Genomic DNA, 20,790 nt, shown 5'->3' with positions numbered 1-20,790 from the left:
CAATCATTGGACAGGTACGTCCTGTATTATGAATCAATAAAATTGGCATACGAATTGTTGCTTTTTTAAAAACTTTCAATGAATGACTCCCCCACTGCCCATGACATAAAACCATAGAAGAATCTGGACTCAGAGCCCTTTACAATATCATGTGTTCCCATCAAAACTCTAGCCCTTTAGTCACACCCAACTACTCTTATCTTCCTCAAAGCCCTTCATTCACTTTCATACCTTCATGCCTTTGCACATATTATTTATTCCCTCCGCCTCCTCCCCTCCCACCCTCCTCCATCTGACCAAATCCCATTCATCCCTAAAGGCTCACTGAAGTGTCACCTCCTTTGTCAAGTCTCCCAGTGAACCCAAGGGGAGAGATTCAACCCTCCTCTTGCTTCCACAGTACTTTCCACACACCTCTGTTCTAGCACTTAACACAGTATTATAATGAGTTGTTTGTATATATCTTTCCCTTACTAGATGTGAATAACCAAGGGCAGGAAACGGGTCTCATTCATAATTCTGGCACCTCCAGGGCTTAACACTCTGTTACCTCTAATAGATATTTAATAATTGTTGGAAGACTGGAAGAATCAAGGACACACCCTGGTTCTGTTGGTTGCTGCCCCCTCTGAACTGTTAGGATCCAGAGCTATAATCGAATAACCTCCTCCTATTTGCTGGCCAGTCAGACTCTGAAAGAGCCTTTGGGATATTTAGGAAATGAGAGAGAGTGTTTACGTCCATGATGAATCACCTAATCCTGCCAAAACCATGCTCACTACCAATGCACAGAGAAATGGTTGCCAGGCACAATTCTGGAAAATCTATGCTTGACAACCATTCCTAATACAGCTATAATATACTGTTCTACGTCCTTACACTGCAAGTGCATCACTTCCCTTCTCACCTTTGCCCCTTCTAGGGGCAGTTTATGTAGCTGAAAACTCTAGCTCTCCTTCTGAATACAAAAATCCTATTTCACTGGTGGAATGAGGTATTACAAATGAACAGCAGCAGAGAAAAATCCAAATAATGTGGTGACCAACCAATGAGCGTCTAGAACCCCATCATCATCAATGTTTCCCCAAGTCTCCCCAAATCGAATTCCTGGCTTGATCCTCACAAACTACCTCCCCTGATCACTCTATTGATTCCAGCTTAGGCAAACAGTTCTCCTATTAAGGCAGTAAAAAGATTTCTAAGTCTGGAAAATGCAGGAATTCCATACAGCAAAGTAACAAAGGCCCGGATGCTAATCCATCCTGACTTCCCAGTGAGAATGGTGCAGCAGGGAGGGAAGAGAAATTCTTCGGCACCTATCATTGAACAGACTGCATGACAACCTCAAACAGCTCAAGTTAATCCACTTTGGCCAACCATTTTTGACTCATTCCTCCCCTCAAGAAAGAGATCTGTGTCTGGGAAGGATCAAATTCCTATACATCTGATCAAAGTCCTTCAGAGGAAAGCCAAACTGAGTGAGACAGCTAAAAGGGACTGAACACAAGAGGCCTCTCCTGGAACAAGCCCTACTTCCCCCTTCTTTCCTAGTTTCATATGCTAGGAAATCCAACTTCCTTTCAGCTGGAGGCCACCAGCAACATGATCTAGTGAGGTACTGAGATTTTTTTCACCTGTTTTTGTTTTAATTCTGCTGATTTTTAAAGCTGCCACCAAACCCGAGACAGGCCCAGAGGATCCTCCCTCTGAAGAGCGCAGTGTTACTCAAAAGCCTGCAAAGGAAACTTAATGGAACCAGTCACTTAGCAGCATTTTTTTTCAATGAAGTTCAGCAGCACAATCTAACCTCTTTGTGCTCTGAAATGAACCACATTTCTTAAAACACCACAGGGGGTTGACAGAAAACTTGCTGCAGGCAGGAAAACCTGGACAGCTTACAGGAGCTGATGCAGAAGGGAACAAGTAGAACTCCCTAAGCTGGTTCATTTTAGCGTTTAATTTCTCTCTCTCCCTCTCCCGCTGCATTCCCAAGCAGGGCTCTAATGCCACAAGGAAAAACAAGGAGCATTTTACAGCTTCTTCATTAGTTTCCCTTCACTGGGTAGGAGTCGTAAACAAGTATGCTGGACTCAGTCAAAAGGGCTGAAGTTTCCTCTCCTTCAGATGAAAAGAAACTAAAGGCCCAGTCACAAGGGCCCCAGCTGAATCAAATAGGAGAAAGTGCAGCCTATGTAGTTTCTGGGAAAATCTCCATGTCTGTGGAAAGCACAACTGCCACACAAAGCAAAACCCCAGAACTGGATGTTAAAGATCAAGGAAGGAGCTCCCAAGGCCACGCATCCCTGGCTTCCACTTAAGGGGCAGCTGCAGCAGTTAGGGTAATGCTGTCCCCAGACCCACTGGCCTGTCAAAACTTTCAGTCTTCACCCCAGGTTTAGGTGAGGCATTAACTTGCAGCACTGCTTCGTAAGAGCCTCCAGGGGCGGAAATCCGAGCTCCAAAACAAATCTTGATTTTTGAGAAAAGAAGCAATAGACCCCAGCCCCGGTCAGGCTCAAAACCCCCGGGTGGTGAGGGTGGGAGGAGGCCTGGCCACCAAAACTGCACACTCACGGACACCGGCCCCAAAGAAACCAAGGGGGTTCACACTCGGCTGCCACGAGACCGATGGGAGACTGAGAGAGACAAAAGGGGGCGAGGGACCCTTGGCAGGCACGCAGATGTCCGAGGCTCTCCGGGGAAGACCCGCACAGAGCGCAGAACGGGTGGCTTCTCCCTGTCCCCACTCCTCCTCGGCAACTCCCCACAGGAGGAGGGCTCCAAAGCCAGCCCCTGGTCTCGCCTCCTTCCAGCTGGGCCAGATAAGGGCTAAATAATGTAACTAGTGCTATGGAAAGCGCCGTCGATTGTACGTGAGAATCGCTGAGCTTTATCCCAGTTCTGTAAATACACTGGCCCGGAGAAACAGCAGCTCAGAGGCCGGCCCGGCGCCCGGGTGGGCGCGACCCCGCCCGGCCGCCCCACCTGCAGCGGACTCGGAGGGCCACGCCGCGCCGGCCCCCGACCCCGGCCCCGGCCCCGGGCCCGGCCGCACCTTTGTAGCGCTCTAGCACATCCTCGTACGCCTGCACGAACTCCTTCTCCTGGCTGCGGTTGGCCGGCTGCTGACCCGGCACGTAGCCAGCCATGGCCGCCCGCGCCGCGCTCTCCCCGGGCTCCGGCCGACGCCGGTTCCAGGCCCGCGCGCTGAGGCGGCGACGGCCCCAGCCTCGGCCCTTTGTGCGGCTGGGAGACGGCAGCGGCGCCCTCGCTGTCCGCTCTCCGCCCGCTTCGCCCGGCCTGGCAGTCAGTCGCGTTCCGCTCCTCAGCCCGCTCGCAGCCGCCGGTCCCGGCTCGCGTTTCCGCCTGCCCACCCCTCGGCTCCGCTCCTCCCTCAGCCCGCCCCGGCGTGGCGGCGACGGGCGGCGGCGGCGGCTCCTCCTGTCAGGAGCGCCAGGCCCGGCCCGTTCCCCGCCCCTCGCACCGCCGCCTCCGCCGCCCGGCGCGTCCTCGGCCCGGGCTGCGACTGGCTGGGCCCGGTCTGCCCACACGGGTCCCCCGGTAGCCGCGCACCAGCGCCCGCCGGGGACCAGGGGCCCGAGCCCAGGGGGGCGGGGGTGTTCGGCGGGCGTCTGGCCGAGTAGGAGGCCGCACGCGCGCGTCAGGAGGAACGGCTGGGCCAGCCGCCCGGGCGGGGAGACCCCGGAGCCGACTCCACAGGGTGGGCGGGCAGCCCCATTCAGAGCGGACCTCCACCCGGAGCTGGGACAAAGGAGGGAGCCCCCGGCTGGAGAGCAACCGAGCTGGGCCTGTGCGGCTGCTGGAGAAGGACCTAGAGAAACTGAAAGGAGAGGAGAGAGCAAAAGATCTAGCTGCCTCAGATCCCAGGGCTAGACACGGTCAGAATGAGGACAAGGGCAAGACCCAGACGGGCTGCAGTACGAGGCCTGAGGGAACACTGAGACCACAAAGAATCCCAGGAACAAAGGCTTTTCCAGAAATGGAAGAAACAAGTCGAAATGAGAGGGCAGACCAAGCACCATGGAGTAAACCAGGCCAAGGATGCAGAGCCAGAGGCCGAGAAATGACAACTGCGGGAGGAATGAAAATAGGATTCTCACTGCACCATGGGGGTGAATAAGAGGAGACACCCAACATGATTACATTGTGACAGCCATTCGAACACTTAGATCAAAAGGGAGAAATGTAGGAAACTGAGACTGAACCAGGACTGTTAAGGAACAAAGAAAAGGATTCTGGCGCCTTAACTAGTCAGGAAAAGAAAAAGGGAAGCCAGTGATTCTCCGTCAGGGAAAAGGAAAGTGAAGAAAGGAAACGTAAATATGGGTAGGGATTTATTCGGGACCACTTGGAGGAGGAAGTTACCAATAACATCCGATCCTCCATTCAGCTGTGTGAACTGTGAATGAGGAACTCAGGTAAAATGCAGGTGATCTTTGTGCCCACAGCTGCCCCCAGCCAGCCATCATCCTTCCCAGCTTCATCAAGTCTGTTAACTTGATTTTTCAGGGGGTGGAGAAGTGGTTGTGGGTAAACAGTTGGGCTGACTGACCTCACAATAACAGCACATTTGCAAGTAAAAAAAGAATTCATGCAACACTGAGCAGCCAAAATTGGGCCTTGGTCTTCCATTAGAGCTCCCATTCGCTCGATTTTTAATGAGCAGCTTCTTACCCACCCCCACCCCCGCCTCAACACCCCCATCCCCAGGGACAAGGCCTGCATCTTTGTATGCTATGAGTAGTGCCAAGTATTTGGTCAATGCTCAGTGCATGAAGAAGAAGAAGAAATTATGCTTTTCATTAATAGGTGCACACTGATGCTTCCCACATCACACCAGTATCAGAAATCGGATGAGCAAGCCATTAATCATGTCTTTTTCCATCAAGTTTTGCTGACCTGCCCAAGTTCTAGGCAGAGAGATCATACAGGGAAGGGCCACAAGAGGACAGACAGGGAGGATCTTGGACAAATGTTCATGTCCTTCCAGTTCAATCCTTTGTGCTTAAAAAAAGCTAGTTCCCAGTTTGGTGTCAGCTGCTAATGAGCTCAGTTCAAGAAAAGGAGGTGAATAAGCTTGACGTTTATTCTTTTTAAAATAAATAAAAGGCTTTTAGTAGAAGATGCAGGATGAAGGAGCTGATTGATGGAATAAGCACATTTTTCATAAACAGCAGAGAATATAGAAATGCTAACTCTGGGGATCTTGACTGTATCAGTGCTGAGTCATCTGCATTTCCCATATTATTTTATACCAGTAGGGCTAAGAAGGCCCAGAAATACTCACACACTCACCTCCACCCTCACCCCTGAAACAGACATCTCTTCATTTTCATTAAAGAGCCCCTCCATCCCCTCCTGGGGCTGCTGCATGTGCCAACATGTGCCACTTTTGAGCAGATCCCTCAAGAATTGTGACTGAGGCTCATCAAAGGTGAGGAAAGACAAGGGCGAGAAGGGAGAGCAAGTCTATTCTGGGAATCAAGCTTTGATGAAGGCCTGAAAGGTTTGGCGGGCCAGGGCAAGGGGTTGAGATTCCTGTTAAGAAACACGGTAATCAAGGAAGAAAGTTCTGGTTTGGGTTGTGGCTAGGGGGCTTCTCAGACTCAAGTAACTCTCTCGACAAGACTTGCATTTAAATGTTTCCATGAGATTTTGAAGTAACGCATTCTTCTAATGAATGGAAAGGGGGAACTCCACATGTTTGGCTGATGTTCCTGTTTTACACAGAGAAAATTTTTACAAGGAGAGAGGAACAAAGCAGCTTCTGGGGGGATGGGAAGAAGGAAGCCTATGAAGGGGCGGTTTTTGTTTTTTTCCAAGCGAGTCTAAATTTATAGTCTGACCACACAATTGGGACAGCTCTGAGGCTTCTCCTTTTGGTCTATGATTTTCCTTTGCTTCTGATGATAGGACTGCTGTTGCATTTCTAAGGAGGCTGCAATGGGGGAAGCAGAAGGAGGCAGGATGTACTCAGAAGGGCATCTAGTGGGGGGAAAGGGTAATACAAGTAAATAAAACCCTATTTTTTCCTGGGTGACCTCCCCCACCTAAGCCTCTCGAGTGCCCCTCTCCATAAGGCCCAGCCACTTTGAACTTCTTTCAGCTCCTCAGATGTGCTCTTGTGCTCTCTTGCCTTCCCACCTACTTTTCTCCCGGGCTGTAACCCTTCATTGCTCTCCTCTTTTGGCCTGGCTCACACCTCTGCTGAAACTCCCCCTGGGAAGCCTGCCTTGATCCACAGGATTAGTAGGGCCTCCTGCCCCCTCTACTCCCCTTTGGTAATATCTGACACCCTTGAAGTCATCATTCAGTGTCTTTCATCCTTACCAAATCATCAGTTGCCGGAGGGCTGGGGTTGCTGTCTGTCTTGTTCACCACAGGATTCTTAGCCTCTAGCAAATGACCTGGCACATATAGGGCACTCATTATATATTTGTTTAAAATTTGATTAAATGCATGAATAAGTGAACCAGATGACCCTAAAATACTCAGCTGCCTGTGGCTTCTGAGTAGCTAGGAGGCTATGTATGGTATTTAAGAAGAAAGTATGCTTATCTCTCACAGTATCCCTTATCTGTGCCTGGAGTTCAAAGTCCTCCATATTTTGACGTCTACCTTCCTTTACAAGCTTATCTCACAGGATACCCTCATGTGTTAGCATCTTCCCCTATAATCAAACTCTGAGCCTTTGCCTGGAATGTCCTCCACCCCTCAGCTCCACCTACTGAAATCCTGCTCATCTTGAACGCTCACTCTACATAAAATGATTTTCAGTGAATCCCGGAAGAGGCTCTTCTCAAAATCCCAACTGCATTTTTTCTCCTCCATTCCTGGAGCACCCACACCTAAGGTAGGTGTCTGCACCACTGCCTCGACCTCCTGGTTCATAAGTTCTTTGAGGCGGAGACATCTATTTCATCTTTTTTTCATTATAGGGCCTAACAAAATGCTTTGCACTTAGTAGATGTTCAATACATATTTGCTGAGGGCATGAATGCCTCACTGAAGTCATATGGGAGTGGGGGATGTGGGCTAGATTCAAGATAATTGAGAATCCAATTCAGTGTCCACTCAGTGGCCAAGAGGAGAGGGCACTTCATGTGCAGAGATGAAAGAGGGAAGTGCAAAATTATTTCTCCTGTTAGCGCTACTCCTCCAACCTCTAGACGGTTTACTCCTAGCACTTCTTCAGCTTGGCTCATGCTGCATTATTTTACATGTGTTATTGATGCTTTATAAATAATTTGCTAGTAGAGGATGTGTGTGTGTGTGTGTTCTCTCTGTTCCTCCTTGCAGGGGTAGGCTGTCTCCTGTGTTTTTTACGTTGCCCAACAGTAGCTGGAAGCAGACACTAAAGGGGCTGCCCCAAGCCAGCTCTTTGAAGAAAATCGTCTAGTTCTAGATTCAGGAGACCTGCCTCCAGGCTCAGCCTCACCAACCTTTCAGACACTAACTTTGGCCATCCCAGTCAAAAAGTTCCCTTTCTGTCCAGCTGCTGGATACACTTAAGTTTTGCCTCAAGTTCCCAAATCTGCTTTGGGGTGGGAAGCCTCTGCCCACCATCATGCTGCCCTCTTCTGTTCAGAACGTGCAACATCGCTAATTTAAGAGGCCTGGATGGTGCCAGCCACCCAGGAAGACAGGATCCCTGCCACCCAGCAGCCCGGCACCCTGTCACCATAGCAACCCTCAAAATGGTTACTCAGCCATCTGGGTTACCATAGCAACTGGCCAAGTCTCTCTACCTCAGTCTCTTCCTAGGCCTTCTCCCCTGGCTTGTCAGAGCCAATGCCAAAGAATGTCCAATCCTTACTCAGGGACCTGAGCAGAGACTGGACCCTGATAGGCAGCTGTCCCAAAGGGGCGTGGAATGCCTCACCAGCCCCGGGCTTCTAAGGCAGCGGAGATAATGGGTGTTCAGGCACTCTGTGAACCTTGAAGTGCAGTGCAGATGTTAGCTATTATTAAACTACTGTTCCTTGTAATGGGGGAGGCACTGGGTTGCCTGAGGCAGAGAGTGCCATTCCTAGCTTGGCGCCTTACTGTCTGGGAGACCTGGAGCAAGTTACCAAACTCTCTGGGTTTCTGTTTCGTCTACTGTAGCACATGTGCCTCCTGAAGTTGTTTGGAGGATTAGGTCAAATAAAGCATGTAGGATGCCAAACACAAAGCCTGGCATTTGGAACTGATCAATAGTAGCTAGAAAAGGCATTGACCCCTCTGCTATCTCCCAGCCTTTCTGTGAATGTAACTATTTTATTTCCTCTCTGGAAAGAATCAGGCTAACGTGAGCCCCCGCACACTCAGCCACACCCAGCCTCCGTTCTCTGGGGCAGGAGAGGGTCTCACCCTGTGTTGAGCCTCTGAGATTCCTACCAAAAGGCTGCAGGCGGGCCGTACTGGGGGAACTGGGAGGTTCCCCAAATTAGGAGGTGTGGCTCCTCCCCTCTACTTGAAAGAAGATCTCTCCATCCAATACTATGTCAGGGTGGAAACTCCTACAGGGGTGATGACAGGCAGGCTGGAAACTGAGCACAAATCCCAGACAGGCTCTAGAGCAGTAGTGGCTACTGTTCTCGATTAAGATCGGAGTCACCAATGATGTATATACCTGATCACTGCACTGTACACCTGAAGCTGAAGCTGAACAATAATGAATGTCAACTACAATTTTATATATGTATATATATATTATATATATATATAATATATATATATATACATACACACACACATAGTTACAAGAAGCGGAATACAGCATTAGGAATACAGACAGTGGAAATGTAATGGCCGTGCGTGATGTCAGAGCAGTAGTGGATGGGGGGAAAGGGGTTGTCACTGTGTGAGGGATATAAATGATAAATGTCTAACTATTACATTGTTTTGTGCACCTGAAAGTAATAAAAAAAATGTTAAAAAAAAAAAAAAGGTCAGAGTCACCAGCATGAGGGGTGGAGGCCTGGGGCACAGGCCCCTCTCATAAGAACAGAATTTCTGTGAGTTTTAAAGACTTCAACCCAAATGCATCTGAACTTTAGTCTCTCAAGACTACATCCTTGAAATCCATTTTTAGGATACTTTACTCAATTACTCTGGCAGGGTCCTGATTCAAATTCAGGATCTAGCCTAGCTCTGACCCTCCTCACACTCTAGCCTAGCTCTGTTGCGTTCTGGGAGTAGGGCATGACTCTCAAGCTGGAAGGACCAGACGATCAGACACACAACACTGAAAGGGACGTATTACCCCTGGGGCCCTTGTGTTCGGGCATGGAATCTCTCATGACACCTCTGGGAAATGGGTCAAGTGGGACTAGTCACAGTCTTCAAATATGACTACTGAGCAGATAAACTGATGTGTCTACTACTGGGGAAAAGATGCTATAACAGTTTAAAAGTTTGGGAGGTCAAAGTAAGGGACTACTGAAACTGGTGAGGCAGGAATAGAGTGTGTGAATGAAATAGGATTGGCTATGAATTGATAATTCTTGAGTCTGGACCGGGGGTGTTCATTGTACTATTCTCACTACTTCAGTATATGTTCGAAATGTTCGGAAGAATGCAGGGGATTTGGAGTTAGGTCAACCTGAGCCACAGCAACGAACAATTTCAAAGGGCATACTGTACATGTTATATTCCAGAGGGTGCTTTGCACAGTCAGCATTGGGGACCCCAGCTCCACAATACTCACTGGATGACCTCAGACTAATTCCTTACCTTTTCTCTTCTGTAAAACAGGGAGAACAGCAACTACTTCCCACAGGGTTTATGAGGATTACATGATATATGTAAAATGTGTCTGGATTTCGAGGACGTAGTCTTGAGACTAAAGTTGAGATACATTCGGGTTGAAGTCTTTAACAATCACAGAAATTCTGTTCCTGCGAGAGGGGCCTGTGCCCCAGGCCTCCCCTCATGCTGGTGACTCTGATCTCAATCGAGAACAGTAGCCACTTCTCTAGAGCCTCTCGGGATTTGTGCTCAGTTTCCAGCCTGCCTGTCACCACCCCATGTAGGAGTCAATACACAGTAGCATTTCCAGCTATTACTTACAAGGGGATCCCAGCTGGCATCAGTTCTCAGGAGCTCCTGGACTGAGTCCAGAGTTCAACTCCCCAAACCACCCTCTGAATTCTTTAATTCCTAACTTCCACCAGCTGTTCTGTCTTCATTTCCTTTTGTTCCTTTCTACTGAGGTCAAAGAAAAGAGAGCAAGAATAGAAATAAGCCAACAGGGACATGCCCTCACTCTTCAGGTTGTCCTGGCAAGTTCCTACTTCTTTTCCAAGTCCCAATCAAATGCTACCACTGCTCTAAGCTAGGAGTGAGGGCAGGAGTAGGGGGAAGCCCTTCCCTCACAGAACTTCCTCGTAACTCTCTTTGGGCTTGCAGTATACGCAGCACTTGCTGCATTGTAGCTGTCTTCCAGAGGGGAGCTGGATTCTGAAGCCCAGTCTGAGCCTAGCCAAAAAACGTCCTGGGAATATGTGTTAAAGGAACATGATCAATGAGTGAGCAAAAGGATAAATCAACACATTCATCAATTAGTGAACAAGTGTATGAGTGAATGAATGATATTAATGAGAATAGCTAATACAAACCAAGGGCTGACTGCATAGCAGGCACTGGGCTACGCACCTTATTCCTACTGCCTCACTGAATCCACCCTACAAGACTCTGCACTCTTGGTCCCCCATTTCCCATTTTAACCATGAGAAAGCGAGGCACAGTGAGGTGAGTAACTTCCCAGAGTCACCCAAATGACAAATGATGGAACTGGGTCTCCAACTGTCTCCCAAAGGCATTCCCTTCAGTGAACAAATGGAAGAGTGAGCAAACAAGGAAATTACTAAGGGCAAGAATGAAGAAGGAAGGGCATGGCCAGAGACACACCCCCTGAGGCTCTAGACAGAATCCTCCCCTTGACCACAAAGCAAAATCCTGGTACCTTCTGGGGGCAGGGGGAGGCACAGAACTTCAGCCATGATCACTCTTCAAGTTACAGGGGCTCCTGTACAGACCTTCTCTGAGACAGCATCCTAAGTCCAGAGGGAGATTCCAGCCAGCAGCACCAGTTCTGCTCCTGCAGGAGAGCCAAGGCAGAGCCAGGAAGCTGGCTGGCTTCTACCTGACAGGTGGCAACAGGCAGACCCAGGGCCAAATCACAGCAGGTCCTAGCCGCAGCAACTGGTCAGGCTCAGGATAGCACTTTGGGGATAACGGGTTATTAATACACCCAGGCATGTTCACAGACCTCTTACCAGAGGGAGGACTGCTGAAATAAAAGACAAGTGCAGCCCTAGATCGTGCTGCATTGTCAGCTCCTCTGGTAGCGTCACATCTTGAATCCCAAAGGACAGAAATGATAGCCTTCCGCAGCTCCCAAATTAACCAGCCCTTCCCCCGCATTCCTAACCTCAGTCCTTGGCTGCTCCAAAACAGAAAAGCATGAGTCAGGCTGCCATTCCAACCTTTCTCTGCATCACCTGGGAAGTCCGTAGGAAAACATGATGGAATACCTACAGCATAAAGACTGCACTTTGCAATGCAGCAACCACCTTGTCTCACCAGCTGGGGTCCCATAGGGACCCTGAGCCTCAGAGAAAGGATAGCTTGGCTGTCTTTTCCGCTGCCTGCACAGAATTCTGCCCACGTGGTCATTTTTCATCCTTCTAGCTACTGTGACCCAGATTTACTTTCAAAGAGCTGGAGCTGAGCTGGTCGTGTGTAGCTACAATTCATCCTGCCCCACTTTCAGGAAACTCTCTCCTGCTTGTCTCTCTGCTATTGAAACCAAACTCCAGGACAGGGCCAGGGACTCTGAGGATAGATACTGCCAGGAAGAAGCAGACAAGCTGGGGAGGAAGGAGAAACTCAAAGAGCTTCAGGGCAAAGAAGGTTGTCTGCTCAGGAGAAAGGGTTCCCAATGGAATTGTTTTTAGGGCCCTATGTCCCACTCCTGTATTCCCTTCTTCTGCCCAGTGGCTTGGCCAGGGGAAAAAAAAAAACATTTCCATCTGCTCTCTGACAAAGCCCTAGAGTGAACAAAAGGAAGGGATGGAACTAAGAGGCCTCGCTTGCCTGGGGAACTGTTGCCTTCCTGGAGTGTCCACTGCCTCTTCTAGTTGTCCAGGGAAGTTACAAGGAATGACACTGCTAAATGCAGTAACGGGCACGTTAGCCTGTGTTTGTCGAGCACATTCTGATTCTCATTCAATGATCATGTGAAGCAGATGTCATCATCTCCCTTTTATACATAAGGAAACTGAGGCTTTGAAAAGTTAAGTCACTTGCCCAAGTTGTCTGACTCCAGATGCAGTTGTCTCCGCCGTGCCTGGCACATAACTGGGGCTGAATCCATTTTTTTTAACTGAATGAATGACTGAGCAAACGAACAAGCACGGAGGCGCCTTCTCAGAGTTTCCATCCTGGAGGACAGACACATGGGCACAGAGGAGAAAATCCCTTCCTCTGATCAGGCACACACGTGCAATGCCGTCTGCCCCGGGGCAAGCCCTTGAGTGACTCCCACAGCTGAGCTTAGGCTCTGAAAGCAGGAGCAAACATCGGCATCTGAGCTACATTTAACAGCCCTCACTGAGCCTCTAGGTTCTCAAGCCCACACTCAGAGAGTGAGATCCTGGGGCAACACAAAGAAGGGTAAGATGGGACTCCTGACTACAGTGAGCTCCAGATCTGGTGGGGAAACGTACCTGGAAACAATTAACTTAATATAAGACCAACTGAAACAAGGAGTGAGTAGAGATACATTTGCCATCTGACTGGAGAGATCAGAGAAGGCTTCCTGGGGGAGGCCACATTGGAGCAGATGTTGGGGATGATGATTTCATCAGCACCTGCTGGGGGGCTCCCAAGAATGAATCCTATAGTAGATGCTTTCTACTGGTTAAGTAAGGAGGCCAGTCTTTGCCCTGAGTCACTCTGCCCCTCTCTTTCACAATACCCACAGGAAGGTAATTATTTTTCCCCTCTGTCCTCTCAATTAGACCAAGTTCCATGGAGAAGGGACCACATCTTCAGCCATCTTTGAGTATCAATGCCAAGAACAGGGAGGTTCCTGAATATGTGATACCTGATTGATAGGTGGATGGTGAATCCCTCCTGCACCCGACCCCTGGCCCAAACACGATCCCTCTTCCAGACACTTCACTGCCATCTGCAGGAAACTTGTCATAATAAATATACAAATCTACAATGAATGACAAGTATGAATGGCTCCCCCTAGAGTCCTGCAGTATACAACCATGTGACACTGTCCTGCGCCTTGTTTTCCCCCACTCCCCACAAGCTTCAAGGGATACAGCCTTCTTCCCTCTCTCCTTTTCTACCCTATGGGTTGAGCTATTTGCTAGAGTAACCTCCCCAGCTCCCCAATTCCTGTTGCCCCCCACCAATGAGTTGTTCACTAATGACCGAGAGTCAGAGGGGAAGATGCAAACTTTCCTAGATCTTCGTCTCTGCCTCTTTCTATAGGCCAGGGTCTTGAAATCTCCCCCAGAAGTGACCAGAAGGTCTCTCTAGTGAGTCTGGAGGCCAGGTGAGCTCTTTAGATTGTCATCTACAGAAGATTCAGGTTGGCCTGATTGCCAGGTATTGCCTGAGGAAATGGAAATAGCAATATACTTGGAGTTAGAAGATCTGGGTCTACCAGTCCTGTGTGACTACAAGCAATTCCCTGAAACCCTCTGGGCCTCAGATTCTAACACATGTCCTCACTAACACAAGGAGTTATTATGAAATCTCTATGTAAACCATAACACTGATCAAGAGAAACAACAAGGCATTCACATTAATGACTATTGTTCCATTTCACTGTGGCTGGGCTTAGGGAGTTGAGACTAGGGCTCACAAATAAAAGAGAGAGTAAATGGAGGGAAAGGATGAGGATGGGAAGAATCAGGTTACAGCATGTGTGGAGCCCCTAGAACCTGTTTTGACTTTGTAGACTGAGATCAGCAGCTTTCTCAGCCCTGACATGCCTTTCACTCTGACATGTGTGATTAGCAGGGGTTTCCAATCAGGCGTCTCAAGCACAAGCGAAGCCCTCAGACCAGCTCAGGATGCCTATGGGGCCAGGGGCGGGGGAGGTCTCTGCATAGGGTGAGACTGATCCAGACACCCCCACTCGGCTTCCTAACCCAGACCCATAGGGAAAACTGCGGAGGCCACAGCTGCCTTCCAGGGTAAGACTGACTTCATTTCCTCCCAGAATGAAAGTTCTGGCTTCAGAGAGCCTCAGAGCACCCAGGGTCTCCCTGACGCCCCCCTCCTGCACCTAAAAGGAAAGAATCCCTGCAAGAGTAAGGCTGCCTGTTTAATTATTCTGCTAGAGCCCCCACCGCGTTCTAAAATCGCAGGAAGATTGCAACCAGGCCCTGAAGTAGCAGTCCCCGCCCCCTCTGCTGCCTCTCTTCTCTCCTGCTAACCAAAGACACCCAACTGCAGCGCGCATTATTTTTAACCATGGCAGTCTCCCCGTTTTCAGCCTCCCTAGCCCAGCCCCCTCCTCAAGACAGTCACTGGCAGTGTCAGGATGTAAAGAAGATCAGCATGGATGCCGGGAAACAACAGCCCAGCACCCACCACCCCTTTGATCAGTAGACCCAGTGGTGTCCTTGGGGGCTCGGCCTGGGGATTGAACCCTCTTGAGTTCATTCCATTTCTATTCTAAACTCAGAATGTAAAACAGCAGGCAAATCATCCCGTGGGGCTCCTTGGAGAAGACTGGAAGGGGAAATCATCACAAAGGATCTGTAAGTGATGGCGGAGGGATAGTGGGCAGAAGGAACGGAGAAGAAGGCCTCCACTCTGCCACCTTCAGGAGAATGAAGGGTTTGTGAGGCCAGGGGCCCCTCAGCCATAGCCCTTCAAGGCTGAGGACTAGTTGAGTTCTTCCTGCACCTTACCAACAGCTCTGAAAACTATGTGCTGGCTGACGCCACAGGCCCAAAAGTCTTGAGAAGGAACAAGAGTCCCTCCTCCCAGGGCCCCTTACGGCCTACCAGAAAGAGTTCAAACCCTCCAGCCCATCTTCTAGGGCTCCTCCCTGGCAGCTCACTTCCTCTAACATCCTTTCCTGAGTACCCTCTGAGTACCCCACAGAACCTTCTCCCTGTCTAGCTTGCCATTACAGCCCTCTGCCTGTCCCTGGACCACAATCTACCACGATTCTCCTGTAAACACTCCTTGCATCCAGTCAATACTGGTTGATCTCCAACATGCACAAGACCCGTGCAAGTAGCTGGGGGTGAAAACATAAACAAGACACAGTCCTAAGGGCGTGACAGGCACCCTGCAGGGTAACTGCTGTACTGTACAAGGGAACACAGAGGAATGGAAAGTCTGAATACGAGCGCGGAGGAGGGAGCTTTGGACACCACTGGGGCATTAAGGACAGAGGAGGCGGCTCTTAAAGGAGGAGGCGGGGTTCCCGGCACCGTGCAAAGAAGTTAAAGCACAGAGGTCTGATCCTGCAAGATGCACACCTCAGGGGTCAAGGTACAGTTCCAAGTGGCAGGGTGCTTGGGAGTACAAAGTGAAGCTGCAGTGGTAAACTGGGGCCTGATTTTAGTAGGTCTTTAGCCATAGCCTTTATTCCACAATGCTGAGGCAGAGAAGGTTTAGAAGCAGCTAACAGGATCAGGTTTGCATTTTAGAACAAAATACTGCGTTAGTCATTCGGAGGAAAGAGGGCAAGCGTGGAAGGCGGAGACTATTAGATGGTGGGTGGAAGGTCCAGGTGAGAGATGATAAAGCAGAGCCGGGCAGGGGGCATTATTTGAGAGACACAAAAGCCGCAGCAGGACAGGCCTTGGATTAAAAGTGGGTGATGTCACTGAATTAGCTGCAGGCACTGCTTTGTCTACTTCTCTGCACTTTGGCACCAACGCCTACTGAGAAGCTGAGCACAACCCACCGAGGCAGTTCTGGATGCCTTCATTGGAAAGCAGCAGAGAGAGCACTTCACAAAGTTCCCCTTCACTGAGCCAAAAACTGTGCTGAGAGCTTCACCTACATTATCTCATCCAATCCTTAAGGCAGCTCTACACAGGAAGCGTTCTTAGGATGGGGAAAGTCTCTTAGGATAAGAGACTGCCCAGTCACACGGCTGGTCAGCGGCAGGACCACAATCTATTAATAGCACCTGGCCTCTGTGAGTCCAAAACCTGCACTCGTTGCTCTGCCACTTGGCAAAGAAGCAGGTACCTCTCTCCACAGGAGCAGGCAGACCCAGCCCTTGCACTGTGGAAATCGTAAGTGTGTACCACACCTTTAGAAGGCAATGTCAGTGAAATTACCCTCTCCAAAGACTTTATCCCAAGGAAAAAACTCAACAGAAGTCAAGTGTTACTATTCATAAAGATGTTTGCTGTGGCGTTTTCTATTATCGCGAAAAGTGAAAAATGAGTAGGATTTTTTAAATCATGAAATATTATACAGCCTTTAAAAATGGTACTTATAAAGCCTAAAATGTAATATGAAAAATCTCTTTGATATAAAAGTAAGGGGGAAAAGTCAGATCCAGATCTAGAATGGTACATAAGTCATGAAGGCAACTGCAGGGAACATACCGTGTTTCCTTGAAATAAGACCAGGTCTTATATTAAGGTTTGCTCCACAAGACACATCAGGGCTTGTGTTCAGGGGATGTCATCCTGAAAAATCATGCTAGGGCTTCTTTTCCAGTTAGGTCTTATTTTCGGGGGAACACGGTATAAACTGCATAGGGACGAAGGCAGGGAAGAAGTCACAAAAATGAAACAGGTCTCATGTTAGCATAGAGGGGTTAGGGTGACAGATTTTCCTTTTTCAAATTTTTCTTTAATGTTACTTCATCATCTTGCCAATAGTAATAATAAATTTGATTCAGAAAGCCCTGGGTTGAACCCCTCCACTGCCCACCCAGCCACGGCATACTGGCCCATTCTCCCCTTGTGCCCAAGGCACCCAACTCACTCAGGCATTCTTACCAGCAACTCTGACCACAGCACGCTCTGCAGGGTCCAGCACAGAATCCTGGCTTTTCCGCTTTTTCTGCTCATGCAGTGGCAGGTTCCAGGGTAAGGTGTCCCCTGGGGGACAGGGAGACAGGCTCCCTGATCGCTCGCTCCTATAAGACCGCTCACTCCGACATGACCGCTCACTCCGGCATGACCGCTCACTGAGCGTTTCTTCATCTGAGGATGACATTGCCCAGGTGGGGACTGTAGCAGCAGAGCCTGGGGGCCCAGGGAGATGTGATCTGGAGAAGAGAGGAATAGATGTGAACAGACTGAAGGGGTTGTCTCATAAGGAACTCTGGGACTTGGGAGGCAGAGGTTCTAGTCTTGATTCTGCCACTGACTTCATCTCTTTACCTCTCTGAACCTCAGTTTCTTCATCTGGAAAATGGGATGATGATGATATATGGCAAAACTAATTCACAGGGTTTTGGGGAAATCACATGAGGTAATATATGTATATATATCTATAAATCTTAAAACACTGTGTAGGTGTAAAGGGGCTGGACAGTTAGCTCAATTGGCTAGAGCGTGGTGCTGATAACACCGAGGTTGCCGGCTTGATCCTCCCATGGGCCACTGTGAGCTGCGCCCTCCTTAAAAAAAAAAAAAAACAACACACACCAAAACACTGTGTAAAAGTTAGCTCCTATTACTGGTAACCACTACGATTGTTACCTGGTCCATTTGAAGGGTTAAGCTTACAGGTCCCAGAGATAGAAAGATGTGGATTCGAATTCTACCTCACCATTTACTAGCTGTGTGACCCTGGGGAAACCATTTAACCTCTTTGAGTCTCAGCATCCTCATCTATAAAATGGTGATGATGGTAGCACCTAACCTGACAGGGTTGTTTGCAAGGAATAAATGAGATCCTGCAGGTAAAGTGCTTAACAGTACCCGGTGTCCAATAAGCATTCAATAAATAGCATATATTATTACATTCCTGTTCTACTTACCTCCCAGGAATGGTATAAGGATAAAATAGGGCAACAGATGGGAAATATTTTCAAAAAACTAAAGCATGATCTCAAATGGTAGACATGAAACAAAGCATGAACCAGAATAGGCAGAAATTCTTTACTTCTCCCATTCTGTCTCCAGCAGATATGTTAGAAAAAGTTCTAAACGTGAAGCAAGACAGACCTGGGAGTAAATTCTGGTTTGGCCACTTACAATTGGTGGGATCTGGGGCAAGTTACTTAATCTCTCTGAGACTTAGTTTCCTCATCTGCTAATGGGGGTAACATTTCACCTTAGATGATGTTTTAAGAACATAGTGAAATGCAAATGTAAAACTAGCTGGTGCCATGCATGGCACACAATAGGCATTAAAGTGCCCATTTGCTTATTTTAAGGGCTGTAGGAACAAATAGCACAGCATGGGGTGGGGAATGGGGGAGGCAGTACAGAAAGTCAGTTTTTCTGGTCAGTTTGGCTAGTGGAATGATCTGAGTGGAAACACAATCATTCTGGGGCCAGCTGGGCTCCACCAGCCAGACTGGGCAGCCTTCCCTCAGTCAGGCCAAGCTTACTTCCCAGAACCATCTGCTATACATGGCGCACCACCCCAACGGCTCCCTTGGAGCTCGGATGGTACATGCCTTCAGCTACCAGCCTCCCTAAAGGCCCCATATCCAGCCCAAATAACCAGTTCTCACTGTAGCTCTAGAGACCATCGGCTTTCCCTTATGGGAAATATCTGCTCGCAGAGCTGTAGGAGACAGTGAGGTGGCCTAAATGACTGAACACTATGGGTCTCTGGGCACAGCTCCTCCTGGATTCTGGGAATCTCAGCCTGAAGGCAGCAAAAGGCAGAGACAGCCTCCTGGGTCACAGGCAGATCCCCACCGCAGGCACAGAATGGGAGCAGATAACAAAAGAAACATCAAACAGTGTAGTAGGCCTCTAGGCAGCCTTGGGCAGACAGAACAGCCCTGCCAGGGCACCTCCTGGCCACTAGCATGTGGGCCCCCTTCCCATGGAACATCAAAACGGAATCCAGCCACAGAAGGCAGAAAGGAAAGGACCCAGGTCCTGGCACAGCTTTGCCCTTTATTCCAGCATTTACTCCCTCCCCCAGTTACCTTCTGGTGCCACCTCCCACCTCTTATAGCATGTCCCGTGCTGAAGTGACTGCCCCACCTCGGGGAAATTTAGGCTGTGCTTCCATCTCTACCGTCAGCCCTGGGCAGGAAACGCCCCTCCTTTCAGACCACCTGCTTCTTCCCAGAACCGCCTATTCCTCCCCAAGACGCCCCATTTTACTACAAAGGCCCGTTCATCCAAGGCCTTCTCCGGGAGAAACCTCCCGTGCCCAGCTCTACCCTGGTCAGTCTCCCGACCCCCACAAACACCTGTTTGACCTCGGGGTTCTCGCCCCACCCCTCTGTCACCTTAGTCACTCCATCAATCCCGGATTCACAGGAGCGCGCGCCCACGCCCCCAACCCACTACGAAGGGCCGCACGCGGGGTCCGCGACCCGCACTTCACCTGGAGTTCTCCCGCTGCGGCCTTCCCCCCCAGCTCGCCTCCATCCCCTTCCCCACAGCGGGGATGGGGCGCGCCGCGAGCCAGCGGTGACACGGGTGGGTTCGCGTGCCCGCCGCGCGCGGCTGACAAAGAGCGGGGCCGCGCCATGCGGACGCGCGACTAGGGACCCAGCAGACAACCGGGCCAGTGGCCGAGACCTGGGGCCGGGAAGCGACCTTACCCTCCTGGCCCTGCCCGCCTCCCGCAGGTCTCTCTCCGAACCTGGGAGGGCTCGGTGTCCCATTTTGCCGGAGAACACGCCTCCCTTTGGCCCCGGCAGCGCCGGCCGAAGGGAAACCCCGGCTCCGTGCGCTCGGCGATGCCGGGCGCCGGCCACCGGCGCTGCAGGTGAGAGGCCGGGATGGCCTCGACGCCCGAGCCTGTCAAGCCGCCTTCCCTTTGCCGCCGGCTACGCGGACTCGGGCGCGGCCGCCCCGCGCGATGAAGCACGCGCCCCGCCGCCGCCGCGCACCGGGTGCAATCAGGCAGGAGCCTGCATCCAGCCCCGCGCCCCGCGCCCCGCGCCCCGCGCCCTTACCCTGGGAGCCGGAGGAGGGGAAGACCGGCGGGCGGCGGCAGCAAAAGCAGCGGCTGCGGCGGGCTGCGAGGCGCGCCCGGTCTGGAGCACAGTGGAGAGGAGCGCAGAGGAGCTGAGGGGAGCGGCTCCCACAATGGCCGAGCTGAGGCACCGAGCCCCCCCGCCCCCCGCGCCCTAGCGGCAGCGGCTGAAGCGGAGGCCCGCGCAGCCGCTCAACCCGCTCCCCCACCCCCGGCGCCGACGCCGCCCCCCGCTCCCCGATGCGCGCTCCCTCCGCCCTGAACCCCACCCGCGTCTGCTTCCGCGCTCCTCCGCGCGCCCGTCAGGCGGCCCGCCCAGTGCCCTCTCCACACTGACCCCCGGTAGTCTTGCTGCCCCCGAGCCCTATCTCTCGGTCCCTCCCCCTCAGCTCCTCCCCTGCGGCGGCGGGTATCCCAGGGCCAACTCACGCCCCACATTCCCCGCCCTCTGCTCCGGCTCCCTGTCCACCCGGGCCCCGCGGCCGCTCGCTGACCCTGGCCTGGTTCACCCGTCCCGCCCCCTTGAAGCTCCTCGCCGCCGCTCCCCAGCTCGTTTTCCCAGGCTGCCGGGCTATCTCTCAGCCCGGGACCCGGTTCTGGAACAGCCCATTCCCCTGCCTGCCCACTCTTTGCCCTAAACCCTCATTGTGGTCCCCG

General features: G+C 50.9%; 1 protein-coding gene across 23 annotated transcripts in view; it reads right to left on the bottom strand.

Moving 5' to 3' along the window:
• Window positions 1-20,241, bottom strand: part of MACF1 (microtubule actin crosslinking factor 1) — a 305,934-nt gene extending 285,693 nt beyond the window's left edge. For 11 of the 23 annotated variants that reach the window (XM_033115596.1, XM_033115604.1, XM_033115599.1 and 8 more), the window contains exons 1-2: window positions 20,114-20,241; window positions 17,013-17,284 (exon numbers count right to left, since the gene is read on the bottom strand). In XM_033115596.1, the coding sequence (XP_032971487.1) occupies window positions 17,013-17,232 (220 nt within the window). In that variant the 5' untranslated portion in view covers window positions 17,233-17,284; window positions 20,114-20,241. Of the gene's footprint in view, window positions 1-3,055; window positions 3,369-17,012; window positions 17,285-20,113 lie in introns of those variants that run through there. The other 12 variants (XM_033115614.1, XM_033115615.1, XM_033115622.1 and 9 more) reach the window with 4 other exon arrangements.
• Between the last annotated feature and the right edge of the window lie 549 nt (window positions 20,242-20,790).

The sequence above is a fragment of the Rhinolophus ferrumequinum genome, chromosome 9, assembly GCF_004115265.2.
Source record: "Rhinolophus ferrumequinum isolate MPI-CBG mRhiFer1 chromosome 9, mRhiFer1_v1.p, whole genome shotgun sequence".
Lineage (NCBI taxonomy): Eukaryota > Metazoa > Chordata > Mammalia > Chiroptera > Rhinolophidae > Rhinolophus > Rhinolophus ferrumequinum.
The sequence above is the reverse complement of the archived record's forward strand: the minus strand, read 5'-3'. Positions and strand labels throughout refer to the sequence as shown.